This window comes from Camelina sativa, chromosome 3 (assembly GCF_030686135.1).
Source record: "Camelina sativa cultivar CO46 ecotype springtype chromosome 3, ASM3068613v1".
Taxonomy (NCBI): Eukaryota; Viridiplantae; Streptophyta; class Magnoliopsida; order Brassicales; family Brassicaceae; genus Camelina; species Camelina sativa.
In genome coordinates this window covers 3588137-3604117 of record NC_141882.1, presented here as the reverse complement: position 1 = coordinate 3604117, position 15981 = coordinate 3588137, and the positions used below count along the sequence as shown (strand labels likewise).

At 34.9% G+C, this 15981-nt stretch overlaps 6 protein-coding genes across 11 annotated transcripts; 1 reads left to right on the top strand and 5 right to left on the bottom strand.

Moving 5' to 3' along the window:
• Positions 1–110: 110 nt before the first annotated feature.
• On the bottom strand, positions 111–1854 carry LOC104767815 (phenylacetaldehyde reductase-like). Its single transcript, XM_010491791.3, has 5 exons — positions 1553–1854; positions 1159–1328; positions 871–1062; positions 442–791; positions 111–361 (listed from the first exon to the last, which is right to left on the bottom strand). The coding sequence occupies exons 1-5, from the start codon at positions 1668–1670 to the stop codon at positions 223–225; spliced, it is 969 nt and encodes a 322-aa protein (XP_010490093.1). The 5' UTR covers positions 1671–1854; the 3' UTR covers positions 111–222.
• Positions 1855–2646: 792 nt separating this feature from the next.
• LOC109132195 (uncharacterized) lies at positions 2647–4153 on the bottom strand. Its single transcript, XM_087496994.1, has 2 exons — positions 3713–4153; positions 2647–3561 (listed from the first exon to the last, which is right to left on the bottom strand). The coding sequence occupies exons 1-2, from the start codon at positions 4151–4153 to the stop codon at positions 2647–2649; spliced, it is 1356 nt and encodes a 451-aa protein (XP_087353120.1).
• A 428-nt stretch (positions 4154–4581) lies between these two features.
• On the bottom strand, positions 4582–7090 carry LOC104767787 (phenylacetaldehyde reductase-like). Of its 4 annotated transcripts, none has more exons than XM_010491777.2 (8): positions 6934–7061; positions 6607–6707; positions 6364–6500; positions 5728–5900; positions 5558–5585; positions 5394–5479; positions 4953–5302; positions 4582–4853 (listed from the first exon to the last, which is right to left on the bottom strand). In XM_010491777.2, exons 3-8 carry the CDS (start codon positions 6479–6481, stop codon positions 4709–4711), a joined length of 900 nt encoding a protein of 299 aa, XP_010490079.1. In that variant the 5' UTR covers positions 6482–6500; positions 6607–6707; positions 6934–7061; the 3' UTR covers positions 4582–4708. The 4 variants fall into 4 exon arrangements, with proteins under 4 accessions (XP_010490079.1, XP_087364360.1, XP_010490072.1 ...); XM_087508234.1 differs by having other exon boundaries at positions 4582–4845; XM_010491770.2 differs by having other exon boundaries at positions 5394–5585; positions 6934–7090.
• Positions 7091–7387: 297 nt separating this feature from the next.
• On the bottom strand, positions 7388–9568 carry LOC104767774 (phenylacetaldehyde reductase-like). The gene is made up of 5 exons (XM_010491758.3): positions 9246–9568; positions 8506–8675; positions 8176–8367; positions 7744–8093; positions 7388–7650 (listed from the first exon to the last, which is right to left on the bottom strand). The coding sequence occupies exons 1-5, from the start codon at positions 9361–9363 to the stop codon at positions 7509–7511; spliced, it is 972 nt and encodes a 323-aa protein (XP_010490060.1). The 5' UTR covers positions 9364–9568; the 3' UTR covers positions 7388–7508.
• A 2375-nt stretch (positions 9569–11943) lies between these two features.
• Positions 11944–14430, top strand: LOC147946551 (nuclear envelope-associated protein 3). 3 transcript variants are annotated; one of them, XM_087508231.1, is made up of 6 exons: positions 11944–12187; positions 12495–12768; positions 12874–12981; positions 13216–13677; positions 13763–13864; positions 13945–14430. In XM_087508231.1, the coding sequence occupies exons 2-6, from the start codon at positions 12598–12600 to the stop codon at positions 14110–14112; spliced, it is 1011 nt and encodes a 336-aa protein (XP_087364357.1). In that variant the 5' UTR covers positions 11944–12187; positions 12495–12597; the 3' UTR covers positions 14113–14430. The 3 variants fall into 3 exon arrangements, with proteins under 3 accessions (XP_087364357.1, XP_087364359.1, XP_087364358.1); XM_087508233.1 differs by having other exon boundaries at positions 12028–12214; XM_087508232.1 differs by lacking the exon at positions 11944–12187 and having other exon boundaries at positions 12221–12768.
• LOC104755141 (uncharacterized) lies at positions 14214–15942 on the bottom strand. The gene is made up of 3 exons (XM_010477482.3): positions 14951–15942; positions 14708–14855; positions 14214–14612 (listed from the first exon to the last, which is right to left on the bottom strand). The coding sequence occupies exons 1-3, from the start codon at positions 15552–15554 to the stop codon at positions 14402–14404; spliced, it is 963 nt and encodes a 320-aa protein (XP_010475784.2). The 5' UTR covers positions 15555–15942; the 3' UTR covers positions 14214–14401.
• Positions 15943–15981: the final 39 nt, after the last annotated feature.

Here is a 15981-nt window from a genome sequence, read left to right as displayed (position 1 = left end):
GATTTCGTTCTTCCTCGTTTATGTTTTGTAAAACATACTCTGGGTGATGGATTAGTTGCCAATTTCTAGTCCGTATTGTTGTTATCAGGGTGATTCACTGATTCTTGATAGAGATTGAAAATGTCATTTTCCTTCCTTTTTTATTCTTTATTTATGAAATTTGCATAGTTCAAAAAAAAAAAAAAAAATACAATTACGAAGGGAATTAAGATATGAGTCTGATCACACAAGACATTTCTCTTTGAGACTAAGAACAGTGTCTCTAAGGGTGACCTCTGTAGGAGTGAACTCGATTCCCAAACTCTTCACTTTCTCAACACTTAGCTTGTAAATCACTGGAATTATCTCACTTGCTTCATTCCTTTTAATAAAATCAAAGTCAGTGTTTTATTTCAGAATCTATCTGATTGTAAACCAAAGATGAAAAGATAATGAACTTACTTGTCAACGAGATTCAAGTCGGGATAGAATTCGTGCAAAACCTTCTCAATGTCATTAATCGTCACAATCGGACCGTCAATGATATACCTACCATTGGCTGAAGGAGTCTCGTACGCTTTGACATGAGCGAGTGCAACATCTCTCACGTCCACCAACCTACTGTTCTTATTAACGGAATCGTTCTTATCTTTGATAAGACCCGCGATCAAACTAACTGAGTAATTAAGCGTTGGCTGCAAAAGTGGTCCGAGCACAAGTCCTGGATTTATTACGACCAAGTCAATCCCTTTTTCTTTTGCGAATCGCCATGCTTCAACCTCGGCCAAAGTCTTTGAGACTGCATACCAAAGCTGGGAGAAGAAAAATAAATATTAAAATTAAGAAAGGATGAGAGTTTTAATGAACTCGATCAATGTTGTTGTCGAGAACCTTTTTATCAGCGCAAATAATTGGATCGGAGAAGCAACTCTCGTCTATTGAGTCGTTTGGTCCCAAGTGAGGCACATGAAACAGAACTGAGGCCATGGACGATGTTAGGATGACCCGCTTAACAGATGCCACTTTAGTGCAAGTTCCAAGGACGTTAAGTGTACCCTTTACGGCCGGGTCAATCAGCTCAGTCTGCAAAACTCAAGCTCGTAAGTTAATGGATGAATCTTTGTTACATAGTGGTATTGTCATATTAACAAGGTGATAGATAATTAATCGCGAACAAACCTGATGATCAGTTACAGTTAATGAAACCGGAGAAGCAGTGTGGAAGACAGCGTCACATCCTTCAATTGCTTGCTCGAAAGAACCTTCGGCCAAAAGATCTGCTTTGAACAGTTTGAGTCTTTCTTTTGCACCGTCTAGTGCAAGAAGATGTTCTGTTTTCTTTGCATCCCCTAGACAACAAAAACACACACTATTTGCCAAATTGGAAAACCAAATATTTTGGACAAGATTTAATCTCGATCGGATCCCATATATTTTGCCTAGTCTTACAAAAACTCAAGATTTAATCTCTTTTTCTTTTTATCACGATTTAATTTTTCTATATAACCAAAAATAAAAAAATAAAAACCGATGTATACAACAATGAAAAAGGAGGAGAGAAGAAGGAACAAACGTGGGTCTCGAACGGTGGCCCTAACGGTGTAGCCACAGCGGAGCAAAAGCTTCACAATCCAAGACGCTATGTAACCGGAAGCTCCCGTGACGCAAACCATTTTTCCTCCGTCGGCCATCTCTCTCTAACTGGTTCCTGTATCAGTTATGAATTTGAGCAACAACTACTCTCACTTTATACAATTCACACTTGCTTTTTTTTTTGTTTTTTTTTGTTTTGAGTCCACGTGATTAAAAACTAGGATAACACAAGTAAATAAAAAGTAACGTATTTACATTTGTTCAAAGTAAAATATCTTAAGTTGATTGTCTAATTACACTATAAGATTTATTACTCCATTTGGCATCTCATACTTTGACATATGTCACTTTTTGGCAATCTCTATATAGTTATATACCAATATAATTAAATTTTGAGATTCTTTTACTTTTTAGTTACAATCTAAAAATTAAATTAAAAAACCATTTATTAAAAATTCTAAAACCAATAAATTTAGAATTTGTAATTACTAATAATCCATCAAACGTATAATTATGATTAAGAAAATAAAAGTAAGACTCAAAATTACACAACTGTTTGGTACTTATTAAAAAAATGGGATTTAGTACTTAATTTAGAAACAATTATATGAGAAGTATAGAAACAATTATAAGAGAAGTATACTCAATATTTTTTTACTCTCAGTTTCATATTTTAAAATTGATAAAATTCTTTACAACAAGTAATGGGATAAAATATAAATGAACTTTTTAATTTTTTGTTAAAATAGTTAATTTTATTCTATTATTTGAGCTTTGTTAGTAATATAAAGTGACAGGTAAAATGGGGAAGAGTTTTCGGAAAAGCCATAAAAAAAACACGCGAATCTTATTGCATGGTTTGGGTTGATTCTTTTTTGTTTTGTTTTGTTTTGAACCGACATGCCAACATGAGATCCTTTCTCCTAAGAAACGACAAATAATTATGATGGTCCACACTATTAGAGAAATAAATTTAAAATATGAAACAGAAAGAAAAATAATAATTAATTAACGTGGTATTATTTTTTTTGTCCGCCAAACATTCTATCATAAAAGTATGAGTACATTGTTTGATCATATATTACAAACCCAAGAGATGATTAAAGGAGAATTCTTAATTCTAGCCTCCTTTGCTAGTGCATGAGCTAAAACATTGTTATTTTTATCAACAAATTTAAATTTATAGAGACTATTACTCAAAGCGAGTATGTCCTCCAAGCACCCTTGAACTTCAGCAACATGTTCAAATGAACATTCTCTTTTCTGAACCTTTTCTAAGTAAGTATATATAATCCTTGAATCTCCACAGAAGGTAACCGGATAATAACCAAGACGCTTAGTCTGGAAGATAGCTTCCCTGAGTGCAAAGGCCTCTGCCTCAAGAGCTGAACTGGTGGGCTCAATTGATAAAGATCCCTTCAAGATACAGTCACCTTGCTCATTGTGCAGTGTCCATCCTATTCCAGCATTGCTTTGATTGTTGAGCCATGATCCATCTGTGTAACAGTAAAATGAATTGGTTTGAGTTAGATCTACATAGTTGTTGGGATCATGATCCTTATATTTCTCCTTGCTTGATGCTATGTGGAGCTTTGAATTGCTATTAGCTTCTCTCCATAATCGATGATCCATGAGGGCTTTATTGATAATGTCTGGAATTGTCCACCTTTTGTTGTTATAAAGAAGATCATTGCGAGCTTTCCATATTCTCCAACCAATGAACGAAAAAATGTAATCCTTCAGAGAACCCTCATTTTTTGAGGAGAGCAACCTTTGAATAAAATTAACCAGAGAGTAGCTAGGATCAAGCTGAAGTGGTGATAATTCACATACTTCTCGTGCGATTCTGCATTGAAAGAGAAGATGATTAATGGATTCTTGTGCTTCACCACAAAGGTTGCAATCACGAGGAACCTTGATGCGTCTTAATGCTAGCGTCTCAGCAACTGGGAGAGCATTGTGGAGAGCTTTCCACCAAAAGTGTTTTATCTTCGGCAGAGCTTGTAAAGACCACAGAGAATTCCATATTTTTTTAACCAGTGGGTCAGGATCTATATTTGTTTTTGTGAGTTGGTGGTAGCCTGATTTTACACTATAGTGACCATTTTTTTGTGAAAATCCAAGTTGGAGTGTCAGGTACCTTAATGATGTGAGGTCTGATCCTTCGTATGTGTTTGATGTCTTCTGGGTGTACTAACTCTTGAACTCTCTCTGAGCTCCACTGCGATGTAGAGGGTATCATTAGATCTGTCACCTTCGGAGATTTAAGGCCTTGTTGGTTTTGGTGTGCCATTCTTGCTGGACGTGGAGGATTGTCAATCCAATTATCACTCCATATCCTAACAGTATTACTGTCCCCTATTCTCCAGCTTAGTCCTTGCTTAATGAGTTGTATGCTTTGATGAATGCTTCTCCATGCGTGACTAGGACGATGACCTAAGCTTGCATCTATCAGTTGAGATTTGGAGAAATACTTTGCTTGGAGGACTCGTGTAAGGAGAGACTGCGGCTCTTTGATCATTCTCCAAACCTGTTTCGCCAATAAAGCAATATTGAACTGATGAAGGTCCTTAAAGCCCATTCCTTCATATTGCTTTAGCCTGGTCATCTTACTCCATGATACCCAAGGTATTTTATGTTTATCCTTTGCTCCAGACCATCAAAATTTTTGTATTTGTCCTATAAAATGAGTGATGATTTTTTTAGGTAGCAAAAAACAGGATATTGTGTACGTTCGAAGAGCAATAGCAATTAACGTGGTATTAAAACACTTATATCTTAAATTTTATTTAAAAATTTGATAAACTTCATATATTTTTTTTAATTTTTGTTGACAAAATTAAGAAAACTTTCATAAGTAAACGGATGGTTCCAAAATCTCAAGAATCCGAACAATCAAGCCCGAGTAAAATGAATATATATATAAAACACGCAAAATTGTATTGAACCGAACCAAATTGGTATACTAACTATGCTGCATAACAACGATGTTAGTTAAAGACTATAAAGTTTATGGAAAAATTATATAATTTATAGGGATTTATATTGTATTTGTTTTCAATAACAAGTAAGACTGATAATTTAATTATGAAACGTATATATCTGTGATTAAAAAGTAGGAAATCAATAAAGAAGATCACACAAGACATTTCTCCTCGAGACTAAGAACAGTGTCTCTTAGGCTTGTTTCTGTAGGAATGAGCTCATTTATTCCCAAATTTTTCACTTTCTCCAAACACGTTTTGTAAGTCACAGAATTCAACTCCTTAATGTCTGCATTCCTAATATAATAAATCAAAACAATTTTTTTTTGTTAGGTTTGTAGAAATCAAAACATGATAAAAGACTTGTAAATAAATGATCAAAGATAAGAAAATCACCTATCAGCAATGCACAAATCAGGTAAGAATTCACGCAAAACGTTTTGAATGTCGTTCATGGCCACAACCGGACCATCAATGATATATCTGCCATTGGCTGAAGGAGTCTCGAGTGCCTTGACATGAGCTAGAGCAACATCTCTCACGTCCACGAACCTATGATGCCTAGTATTTAAAGGATTCTTACCTTTCATAAGTTCCGCAATCACAGCTACCGAGAAATTAAGAGATGAATGCAAGACTGGTCCAATCACAAGTCCTGGATTTAGAACGATCAGGTCGATCTCATTGGCCTTGGCAAATCGCCATGCTGCATCTTCGGCCAAAGTCTTGGAAAGTACATACCATTGCTGGCAAGGACAAAAATAGAAAGGGTGAGAAATAATGCGAGTTCTCATAATTAATGAATTCATTGGTGTGTCAAAACACAAATTCAAAGACCTTTTTCTCCTCAGCAAAACTTGGATCAGTGAAGAAGGTTTCGTCTACTACATCGTTTGGTCCCAACTTGGTCTCAGGAGCAAGAACTGCAGCCATGGATGATGTTAAAATGACCCTCTTGACAGAAGACACTTTAGTGCAAGTTCTTAGGACGTTAATAGTACCCTTGACGGCTGGATCAATCAGCTCAACCTGCAAAATCCAGAGTAAACTGTATTAAGTTACATGAACTTCTATTATTTTAGGATTTCTCTAACTTACTAAGCAAGCAAATCAAGAAAGTCAATTACTAAGGATTGTGTTGTTCTGCACAAAATTGATATCAGTGACGAACCTGAGGATCAGAGTTGACAGTGAGTGTAACCGGTGAAGCAGTGTGGAAGACACTATCGCATCCATCGATTGCGTGCTGGAATGAACCTTCTTCTAAAAGATCTGCTTTGAATAATTTGAGTCTTTCTTTTGCGCCGTCAAGTGCAACAAGGTGTTCTGTTTTCTTTCTGTCGTCTGGGGGAAAACACAAAAGTGTCAAAACTGATAAGATAGATGATTTTTTAGTTATTACTACTTCGGTCATAAACATTAACCAAAGATTCAGCCCACCTACATATCTACATCAATATATTTCAATTCTCGTTTGTTATACTACTTCCTTTTAGAGAATATATAGAGAGACCGAATAAAACCAAAAAATTACTTGTGGCGATTTAGTTTATATAACTTTTTATACTTTCAATTTGATTTGTTTATTTTTAAGGGTTGACTTCGATCGATTTAATGTTTAGTTTGATTTGGTTCTGTTTTACTTGTTTCAGCCAACTCTGAATCGTACCTGCAAAATACTATCTCTCGGATTTTGTCATTTTGCTTAAGCTCATATTAATTGGCACATATATCTCTAAAAAGCATCTATATATTACTAAGTATAGAACGCATAAGGAAAGAAGAAAGAGAGCAGAAGGGAACAAACTTGGGTCTCGAACGGTGGCCTTGACGGTGTAGCCACGGAGTAGCAAAACCTTGACAATCCAAGACGCTATGTAACCGGAAGCTCCGGTGACGCAGACCACCTTTACTCCGCCGTCCATCTCTCTTCACTTTAATTATCTGATTAGTAGAAGAATTAGTGTGGTTGGTATAGGCTTCACTGTTAAAATGATAAACAAATCCAGATATTTTATAGACTTATATAGTTGCATTTGCATACACGCACCATCTCTATTTTTTTTATTTAGTTTGTTTGGACAAACGCATCATCTCAGTTAAGACCACGTGTGATTCTGCCTTGCAGCATTTGCGGTTTTATTTCTTTACCTATGAAAACAAATTCAAATCACACACGAAAAATATATATCCGTCGACCTTTTTTTAAAAAAAAAAAAAAAAAAAACACTAGAGCAAAAGTTTGGAACAAAATCATGCTCTTGTCTCTCATAGAAATAATTAAAATTTTACACTGAAATCAATTAGAAAATAAATAAATCAACAGTTACTAAAAAAACATTGATTTCACAAAAGAGTAAAACGTAGAAGTACGTACTTGAACGAATATAAACATGCTTGTTAAAATGAAAACCCACGTCGAACTTAAAAAACACATCAATTTAGATGATCCATTGTAATTTTTCGTTTTTAATAGTCCAGTTTTTTTGAAAAAAAAAATTGGATAACCATTGGTTTAATTACGGGGTATTTATGAGCTTCTAATTAAAGATAGGGTGGATTACGTACGTGGTTGGAGTTTTTTCGATCACAAAATGGACTACCATTGGATTAGGCAAGATTGGATTCTTGAGGACTATCATTGGATTAGGCTAGATTGAATTCCTAAGGTCATATAATCATATTGGACCACTCACTCGTATTCCTTGTACCAGATAATTTGGCGACAGCACCAAGCTTTCGGAAAGCACAAGTAAGAGACAGTCCTTATCTATCAAATTCTTCGGACATATGTACAGATTGGATTGGATCCTAATCAGTCCAAGGAACCATGAAACAAAGCAAAATACTTGAGCTTTATAAGTCCCCACAACTTAAATCACTCTAAGTTCGCATTACCAAAAAAAAATGAACAAAACACAGTAGTTATAAATATAAAAGATATGAACAAAATCATAAAAGACATTTCTCTTTGAGGCTAACAATAGTGTCTCTAAGGCTTGATTTCATAGGAGTTAACTCAACTCCCAAATTCTTCACTTTCTCTACACGCACTTTGTAACTCATTTCAGTCATCTGATCACTTTCTCCATTCCTAATTCAAATCAAATGAAGTTTTTGGAATCTTTTGTTAAAATTTATGGACTTTATGATATGTAAAAAATGGAGCTAGGGAAAGAGAACTCACGTATCAGCAATATACAGATCTGGAAATAACTCACGCAAAAGCTCTTTAATGTCGTTTACACTCATATTTGGACCATCGATGACGTATCTGCCATTGGCTGAAGGAGTCTCCAACGCTTTGATATGAGCTAAGGCAACATCTCTCACGTCCACGAACCTGTAGTATTTATTATTGAAAGGGTTGTTACCATTTATGAGATGCACGATTAGCTCCACCGAAAAATTAAGAGTTGGTTGCAAGAGTGGCCCAATTATAAATCCTGGATTCAGCACGACCATATCGATTCCGTTGTCTTTGGTAAACTGCCACGCTGCATTCTCTGCCAAAGTCTTGGCGAGTACATACCAATTCTGAAGAGTAAAAAAAAAAGTGTAAGAAAGAATTCGAACCCCACAAAAAAAATTCATATGTTCACAACAAAATCTTAAGGACCTCTGTCTCCTTGCATAGACTTGGATCAGAGAAGAAAGTCTCGTCCACCACGTCGTTTGGCCCAATAGGAGGTTGAGGACGAAGAACCACAGCCATGGAAGATGTTAGAATGACCCTTTTGACAGATGGAGTTTTTTTGCATGTATTAAGGACGTTTATAGTACCCTTCAAGGCTGGATCAATCAGCTCAGTCTGATTTTAAATAACCAAAAAAATATTAGTAAGTTTTGTATTAGGCGGCCTTTACAGCAATAGAACTGACTTGGCTAAATCATGAATTATATATATTGCAATTCCCACAAAACTTTTTTTTGAAAATAGTTGACAAACCTGAGGATCTGTGACGATGAATAGAACCGGAGAAGCGGTGTGGAAGACAGCATCACAACCTTGGATAGCTTGTTCGAAAGAACCTTCGTCCAAAAGATCTGCTTTGAACAATTTGAGTCTTTCTTTTGCATCGTCTAATGCAAGAAGATGCTCTATTTTCTTCGTGTCCGCTAAAGAAAAATATAACATATATATACGTCAAAGAGCACTTCAAAGTAACTTACTTTACTTGGTTTCCATGAATGATTTACGTATTTCTTTTAATTATTTGTAGTTTTTGTAACTTGGGACGAACCGGAGTGATGGTCGACTGAACTTTCCATGCATCTTTGGTAATTTACTTTATAAGGTAGTAGTAGTAGAAGAAGAAATATTATATTTGTCATCATTCGAAAGTCAAAACATAACAGCTAAAACAATTAGACTAGCTAATCAAAGAAAATTCAATTCGTTTTTTTTTTGGATTTTATGTATTTTGGTTTTTTAGGTTAAGATACAGAGTGTGAACAAAGAAGAAAAAGGTAAATCTGGGAGATGTTTAATTCCGTCTGATTTTTCAGTTACATTCCAATTTGGTTTTAATAGCTGATCTAAATCGTCCTTATTACAAACTACAAACTGCACTCCTAATTATGAAAATTGTTTTAAGGACGGAAATACTGATTCTACATATTATTTGTGAACTAAACAAACAAACAAAAAAAATAGATAAAGGAAAAGAGAGAGAATTGCGAACAAACTTGGGTCTCGAACGGTGGCCTTGACGGTGTAGCCACGGATTAACAAAAGCTTTACAATCCAAGACGCTATGTAACCGGAAGCTCCGGTGACGCAAACCATTTTTCCTTTGTCGGCCATCTCTCTCTCTCTCTCTCTCTTCCTGTTTTTATCTGATAATAATTTGTTTTAGATGTAGACTCTTTCTCTTCTGAGTTACTTCTGACACACAACTCTAATACTCTATCTACTAAGTACAAACCGACACCGACGAATGGGAGTGTTCATAATTATAGTGAGGGTTTATGTAGAATACTTATGTAGAAATAAAAGTGATGAGTGAGTCACAAAAAATACACGTACACGTATCTCTTTTGTTTTTCTTTTCTTGTTTTAACGTCAAAAAGTTACCTATGTTTTTTCGCCTTTCAACGGTCCACTTTACCGTTCCGAGTAAATATTCAATTGATCAGGAAAGCCTTAAGATACATGAACTTGTTTACTATTCCCTAATACATGACGTATACTTCAAATTTTCCTTAATATATTTGACTAATCAAGTTCAATACATACAGTAAAACCTCTATAAATTAATAAACATTATAAATTAATAAATTTTGTTAGTCCCAAGTCGGACCAGTGTAAAAAATAACAAAATTCCCGTGTAAAATATGATCCCAATAATATCATAAATTAATAATCATGTAAATTTACATATATATAATGTATGTAAAGAAAAAAAATATAATGTATGTTTCTCCTAAAACTCATATCTACAAAACAACTGTTATGTTGTATTTTCAAAGTACAATGATAGAAAATATTTTATAACATATCATAAATATAGCTACATTTTTTTTAAGTTTTCAATTTTTAGATATCCATCATTTACATTTTGATAGTTTGATTGACTATTAAAATACAACAATCTATATTATTATTCATAAATTTAATTTTATGTATGTCATGTGTATATGTGAATTTGTCTATTGTATTTGTAATTTATTGTTAATAATATTTTCTAAATATTACAAATTCAATTTCAATATCATAAAATTTTGAATATCCGTTGTTAAAATTGTCTCAATTCATAATTTTTAAAAGTTAAAGTATTAAAAATATATCTATAAATTAATAATTATTAAATTACACTATAAATTAATAATTATTAATTTATAGATAAATAAATATCACTATAAATTAATAAAATATCTTGGTCCCAACATTATTAATTTATAGAGTTTTTTTGTATTTCATCACCTTTCTATTCTTCTTATACCAAAAAGAATTCTTTATATTTTCCATTAAATATATAAATTCATAACTTCATATATAAATCCATTAAATATATACACACACTATACAGAAAATATACTAATTTTAATTTTGGAGTTGTATGTAACTTTCCTTTCATCTTTTAGTATATATATAAGTTTTGACAGGTTTAAAGTACATGTTTTTAGATATGTCCTAATTCGTATATAGATTATGTATTTTATTTGAAAATTTAATCAATATATTTGTATTACATGTCAGAAGCATAGACATCATATATTGTTTCTCCAGAAGAATTATTATTAGAACTAGCTAGAAATCCCAAGAATCTAAAGCTGTATATGATGAGGATCATATATATATAAGAAGACACTTCTCTTTAAGCGGTAGTGTCTCTGAGGGTTTCTTCTATAAGAGTGAACTCAATTCCCAAACTCTTCACTTTCTCCACACACACTTTGTATGCCATTTCATTCATCTCACTCTTTTCATTCCTACAATAAAGTTTCATCAATGAAGTTTTGTTCGGTATATATATATTTATTCACAGTATGAGAGCATAAATAGTGATGAAGGGGCTGGGAAAGATAGCTCACTTATCAACTCGACACAAATCAGGAAATAACTCATGGAGAAGCTTTTTAATATCTTTCATTTTTGTATTCGGAAGCTCTGGTGACGCAAACCACCTTTCCTTCGCCGTTCATGATGTATGCAACTATATTTTGGTGTGGGTAAGGTTGTGGCTTCGGTTATGACAATGTCACAATAATGAACAACGATTACCTTCAATTTTATAAAAACCTATCTTAATTATTAATGTTAGCCAAATATAACAAAAATTAATGATGACATATTACAGTTAAAACTTTTTTTTTTCCTTTTGTGGCTTTGTGGGTATTACAATTTACTATCTTTAGTTACTTCTCTCAAAACACTTTAATCTAATCTCATTTGCCATTTCATACTTTGACATATTTTGATATTTATTTGTAATATATTCTTAGGGCATTTCTCTAATTAATTTAAGAGATTTTTTTTTACCTTAATCTCAGAAAAGTAGAAAGCATACAGAGCAAAACTGGTAAGTGGTAATGAATATATTTAGTTTATAAAAACAAACTTTAATAAAATATTTATTTTTGTTAACAGTATATTTTTAAAATAAAACATTATAAATTTACATTTCGTGTCTAAATGATTTAACTTTTGTATTTTCAAACCCATAATAAGGCCATAACCACAAATATGCGGCCCATATGATAAAAACACTGTACCAAGTGGCTTTTCCATAATTTGAACCAATAGATTTTGCCGCGCATCAGTCAAACCTAGCAAGTTAGCTAAATGCGCTTGATGCGTAGGTTAGCAAAAAAATTCGTTACTTAAAACGAAACAACTTCCAAAGCACTAGGCTCGGTTACGCCGAAGCTAAACATTTTAGACACTTGCCTTAAATGATCTCTCATCCGAACCAAACAGGTTCGGACCCTAACCTCTAGGTTTATTTACACCGTCACTTTCCTCCTGTGGGAGAGAAATCACGAACTCTTCAAACAAATCTGCAAATTTGATTCCTACTTCTTCCTACCAAACCCCAAAAAACCTAATTTTCCCAGCCGTTCGATGGAGACTTGGTGGGTCGCAAGAAAGTTTGGATTTTTAGGGTTTTGAATGATTCAAATTATCTGTAAGAGTTTCAAATTTTTATAAAAAGGTCACGTTTTTTTTTTTTTTTTTTTGGCTGTATACTGTAAAGTATTCGTCTTTATCAAAGTTATGTTTATTTATTGATGTGAAAGGGACGATACAAGTTTCTTTGTCTCTCTTGCGTATTTCCCTACCTCGATAGAGTTGTTAATGGCTGTTATTTATAAGGAATTGATTGTTACGACAAGAAATTAGGGGGATTTATTAAATTCTTGTGGACATATTTGATTTCACATTCTTAATTAATCTGAGATTGGAACATTTATGTGTTTCATTCTTTTATGTAGGTCACGTGAAGAACATGAATAGCTTCCTTTTGAAATTGGGGCTTTCTGTAGAATTTATTAGTCTGGATTGAAGAACAGAACAGTGGTCTTCAATTTTAAGAAAATGCCAACTTCGGTAAGTGTAAGAGAGGATGATCCTCTGTTGAAGGATTTGAGTGAGAAGAAGCAGAGTTTTAGGAGGAATGTGGTGTCTTTGGCCACTGAGTTGAAAGAAGCGAGGACTCGTCTGGCAGAACAGGAGCGTTCGTGTTCAAAAGAAGCTATGTCTAGGATGGTAAGCAAGCTCTCAAAGATATTATCAGCTATCACGTACTTTTGTGATTTTAGTTTTTGGTTTGGATGTTGAGACTTTTGGTGAGCTGTTTGTCTATATGAGCAGGAAGCAGAAACAAGAGTTAAGAGGATGGAAGATGAAATGCTTAAACTTGGTAAGGAATTAAACAAGAAAGTTGAGCAGATTCGTGCATCCGATGTTGCTACTGAGAAGGTTAGGATTGTCTTCTTACCAGTTTATCTTGTGTTCTTGGTTTCTGCTTAAACACATAGATCTGCTTAAACATCGACTCCAAGGATTGTTTCTCATCGGCCTTCTTATGTCTGTCTCTTCAAAATTTGTTGGTCCACCATGTCTTTTCAGCCTGACTAAAGGTCTATGTCTACCAAAGTTCAGTAAATCTTTACCGATGTAAGTTATCAGTTTGCATGTTTTCCTTTTGTGCAGTATGTGAAGGAATTGGGTGATATCAAGTCACAGCTTGCAGCAACACATGCAACTGCTGAGGCAAGTGCTTTGTCAGCTGAATCAGTTCAGTCTCAGTGTAGACTGCTTTCAAAACAATTGCATGAGAGGACCGGTTCCTTGAAAGACCATGAGGACCAAGTTACTAGACTTGGTGAGCAGCTAGATAATCTACAAAAGGAGCTACAAGCTAGAGAAATTTCACAGAAACAGCTAAGAGATGACATTTTAAAAGTTGAAGGTGACATTATGCGGGCTGTATCAGTGGTCAAGACAAAGGAGAATTTTGAAGTGCGGAAATCGCTAGATGAGGATTCTCCAAAGAAGTTTGAAAGAATCAACAAACTTTTGACGGCCAAAGATGATGAAATTGCAAGACTCAGGGATGAACTAAAGATTATATCGGCTCACTGGAGGTTTAAGACCAAGGAATTAGAAGATCAGGTAACAACTAATGCTTTAGGTTCTCTTATTTCTGTGAGTTCGTTTTGGTTTTATGTAGTAAAAAGCCTGTGTTCTTCTGGAGCAGGTGGAGAATCAAAGGAGAATTGATCAAGAGCTAAAGAAGAAGGTGCTGAAGTTAGAGTTTTGCCTCCGCGAAACACGCATCCAAACTCGAAAACTTCAAAAGGTAAATTCACTTGCTTTTACTTGGGATTAGTAGTTTCTTGAATACAGTACTAATTGAGCTGTGTTTTTGCGGGATGGTAGATGGGAGAGCGAAATGATGTGGCAATAAAAGAACTCAAGGAGCAATTGGCTGCGAAAAAACAGCATGAAGCTGATCTCTCTAGCAACCAAAACTTGTGGGACAAATCAGGTTTCAAGATTGTTGTCTCCATGTCGATGCTGATATTAGTTGCCTTTTCTAGACGTTGAATGAGCGATGAAATAACTTCAAATCATATTAAAGTAGCTAGACAGTATCCTACAGTGTATGAAGGATTTAAGATTACTCCTCTTTGTTCTAGAGTTTCCGCTTTGGTTCTACTGAGATTTATTTGAAAAGAGACAACTGGGGTTTTCTGTACAAAACCGAAACCTTAGCAAGCCTCTTGCACCAAAGAAATTAATAATGTTTTACATTCCTAGATTCTTCTTATGAAGATACTCTAAAAGAGCTTGTACTTGTGTCACAAAACTATTACGACTCCTACATATTCTACTTCTAATGAAATAGCACTGCATGAAGAATAATCAATGTTGCCATTATAGCATGACCAAACTGAATCTTCAAGCGTGTAGAGTCTGATGATGTTGGATTGTTCCCATTTGGTGAACCATCAAAACCGTAAACCCCTGAACCTCCTGAGGGTGGATAGTTTAGAGTATTTGATGTAGGATTCGCTGGGTTAAAGATTTGTGGTGGAGTTCCAACCCTTCAATAGAAATATAGAGATGTACACTTTCACTTAGAAAAATCTGAAGAGGCTTTAAGACTACTCAACAAGAATTTAAAAGAATGCTCTTTTACCCGATTATCCCGCCTCCTGATGGTATTATAGGTGTTGATGTGACAGGAGGCTGGTTCACTGTTTGTGTTGATGGAGTTGGCGTAGTTGTTCCTGCTGTCGTTGGTGTTGATGTCGATGAACCTGTCTGGTAAATGCAAGAACCAGTGCCTGTTTAAAACAACATAACAAAACAAAGTCATCTAACTGAAAACAAGCACGAAGAAGAGAAAAAGAGTATCCTCTGTTTTTTTTTCCACACTCACTTGGGTTGGCGCTAACTAGTGAGGCTGCACCGCCAAAATCGCAGCTTTGTGGAGAAGGGTTCTTCTGGTAATAGCTGTTGAAGGCAAATGAGGCATGGCTCTGAAGACTGATAGGTGAATAACAGTTACCTCCTTGCTGTATCTGAGAGCAATCTGCGATCCCGCAGGCATAGTCAAGAGCCTGTTGGAGTGAGGTTTGAGAGGCTCCAGGCTTTGCCACGCACCAACTTTGACCTGAAGCCGATGGAGAGTTTGAGACAGCAGGCGGTGCAAATACAGGAACTGGAACTGGAACCGTCCCTGAGGGTTGTGTTTGAGGATACTGAGTCGCAGGGTTGGTCACAGGTGGGGTGAGTGTAGGAGGAGGAATGGTTGTGACTGGAGGAGTAATAGGAACTGTTGTGGTTGGATTTGTCGGCGTTATGGTCTCCGGAGGAAATGTAGTCGGCGGTGTAGTTGTGGGGTTTGTAGGAAAGACCGTTGTGGGGTTCGTAGGAAAGACCGTTGGTGGGGTTAAGACATCATGATTTGTAGTTCTTGAGGAACAGAGTGAAAGAAGAGAAAGAAACAAGAAAGTGAAGAAGACATAACTCTGTTTCGCCATTAGAGCATGAGATTGGCTTTGTTTTTTTCTACTTCTTTCTTGTGTTGTTTATAACTTTATAAGTACATAGTTGTGTGAAGAAGATGGAATTAAAAAAAGCTTTGAGAATCTCTTGAAAAAATTAGGGGAGAAAAAAGAAGGAAGAAGCTGACTGTACTTTACATGCAAGTGACTAAGTAAGAAAAAAGATGTTTGCTTTGCTATGAAGTCTTTTTGAGATTTGGCCTGTGACTAATCTCATCTTCTTTCTTTTCTTTATATATTTGTGTGCAAAGATATAGTCTTTTGCCTTATGTTAGCTAGAAGAAAAGAAAGAGAAAAACCCATTTTTGTCAGATCCGTTTCAGACATAAGCATATGCATAAAGTTCTCCAAAGTGTTTTCAAGAAAGAAGCTGCAAATTGGTATTTTTATTTTTCTTATCCAA

Bases quoted from the DNA above. Each gene is read 5' to 3' on its own strand.
- LOC104767774 (XM_010491758.3), bottom strand. From the start codon at position 9,363: ATGGCCGACAAAGGAAAAATGGTTTGCGTCACCGGAGCTTCCGGTTAC. The intron at 8,368-8,505 runs GTTTGTCAACTA...ATTTAAAATCAG, and splicing joins TCATCGTCACAGATCCTCAG to ACTGAGCTGATTGATCCAGC. The intron at 7,651-7,743 runs GTGAGTTCTCTT...GATTTGAATTAG, and splicing joins GATCTGTATATTGCTGATAC to GAATGGAGAAAGTGATCAGA.
- LOC104767815 (XM_010491791.3), bottom strand. From the start codon at position 1,670: ATGGCCGACGGAGGAAAAATGGTTTGCGTCACGGGAGCTTCCGGTTAC. The intron at 1,063-1,158 runs GTTTGTTCGCGA...TGAGTTTTGCAG, and splicing joins TAACTGTAACTGATCATCAG to ACTGAGCTGATTGACCCGGC. The intron at 362-441 runs GTAAGTTCATTA...TTTTATTAAAAG, and splicing joins GACTTGAATCTCGTTGACAA to GAATGAAGCAAGTGAGATAA.
- LOC104767787 (XM_010491770.2), bottom strand. From the start codon at position 6,481: ATGGACGGCGGAGTAAAGGTGGTCTGCGTCACCGGAGCTTCCGGTTAC. The intron at 5,901-6,363 runs GTTTGTTCCCTT...GTTTTCCCCCAG, and splicing joins GGCCACCGTTCGAGACCCAA to ACGACAGAAAGAAAACAGAA. The intron at 5,586-5,727 runs GTTCGTCACTGA...TGGATTTTGCAG, and splicing joins CTGTCAACTCTGATCCTCAG to GTTGAGCTGATTGATCCAGC.
- LOC104755141 (XM_010477482.3), bottom strand. From the start codon at position 15,554: ATGGCGAAACAGAGTTATGTCTTCTTCACTTTCTTGTTTCTTTCTCTT. The intron at 14,856-14,950 runs GTGAGTGTGGAA...TGTTTTAAACAG, and splicing joins ACTAGTTAGCGCCAACCCAA to GCACTGGTTCTTGCATTTAC. The intron at 14,613-14,707 runs GTAAAAGAGCAT...TTTCTATTGAAG, and splicing joins TCAGGAGGCGGGATAATCGG to GGTTGGAACTCCACCACAAA.
- LOC147946551 (XM_087508231.1), top strand. From the start codon at position 12,598: ATGCCAACTTCGGTAAGTGTAAGAGAGGATGATCCTCTGTTGAAGGAT. The intron at 12,982-13,215 runs GTTAGGATTGTC...CCTTTTGTGCAG, and splicing joins CCGATGTTGCTACTGAGAAG to TATGTGAAGGAATTGGGTGA. The intron at 13,678-13,762 runs GTAACAACTAAT...CTTCTGGAGCAG, and splicing joins CCAAGGAATTAGAAGATCAG to GTGGAGAATCAAAGGAGAAT.
- LOC109132195 (XM_087496994.1), bottom strand. From the start codon at position 4,153: ATGGGCTTTAAGGACCTTCATCAGTTCAATATTGCTTTATTGGCGAAA. The intron at 3,562-3,712 runs GTACCTGACACT...GCTCTGCCGAAG, and splicing joins TCAGACCTCACATCATTAAG to ATAAAACACTTTTGGTGGAA.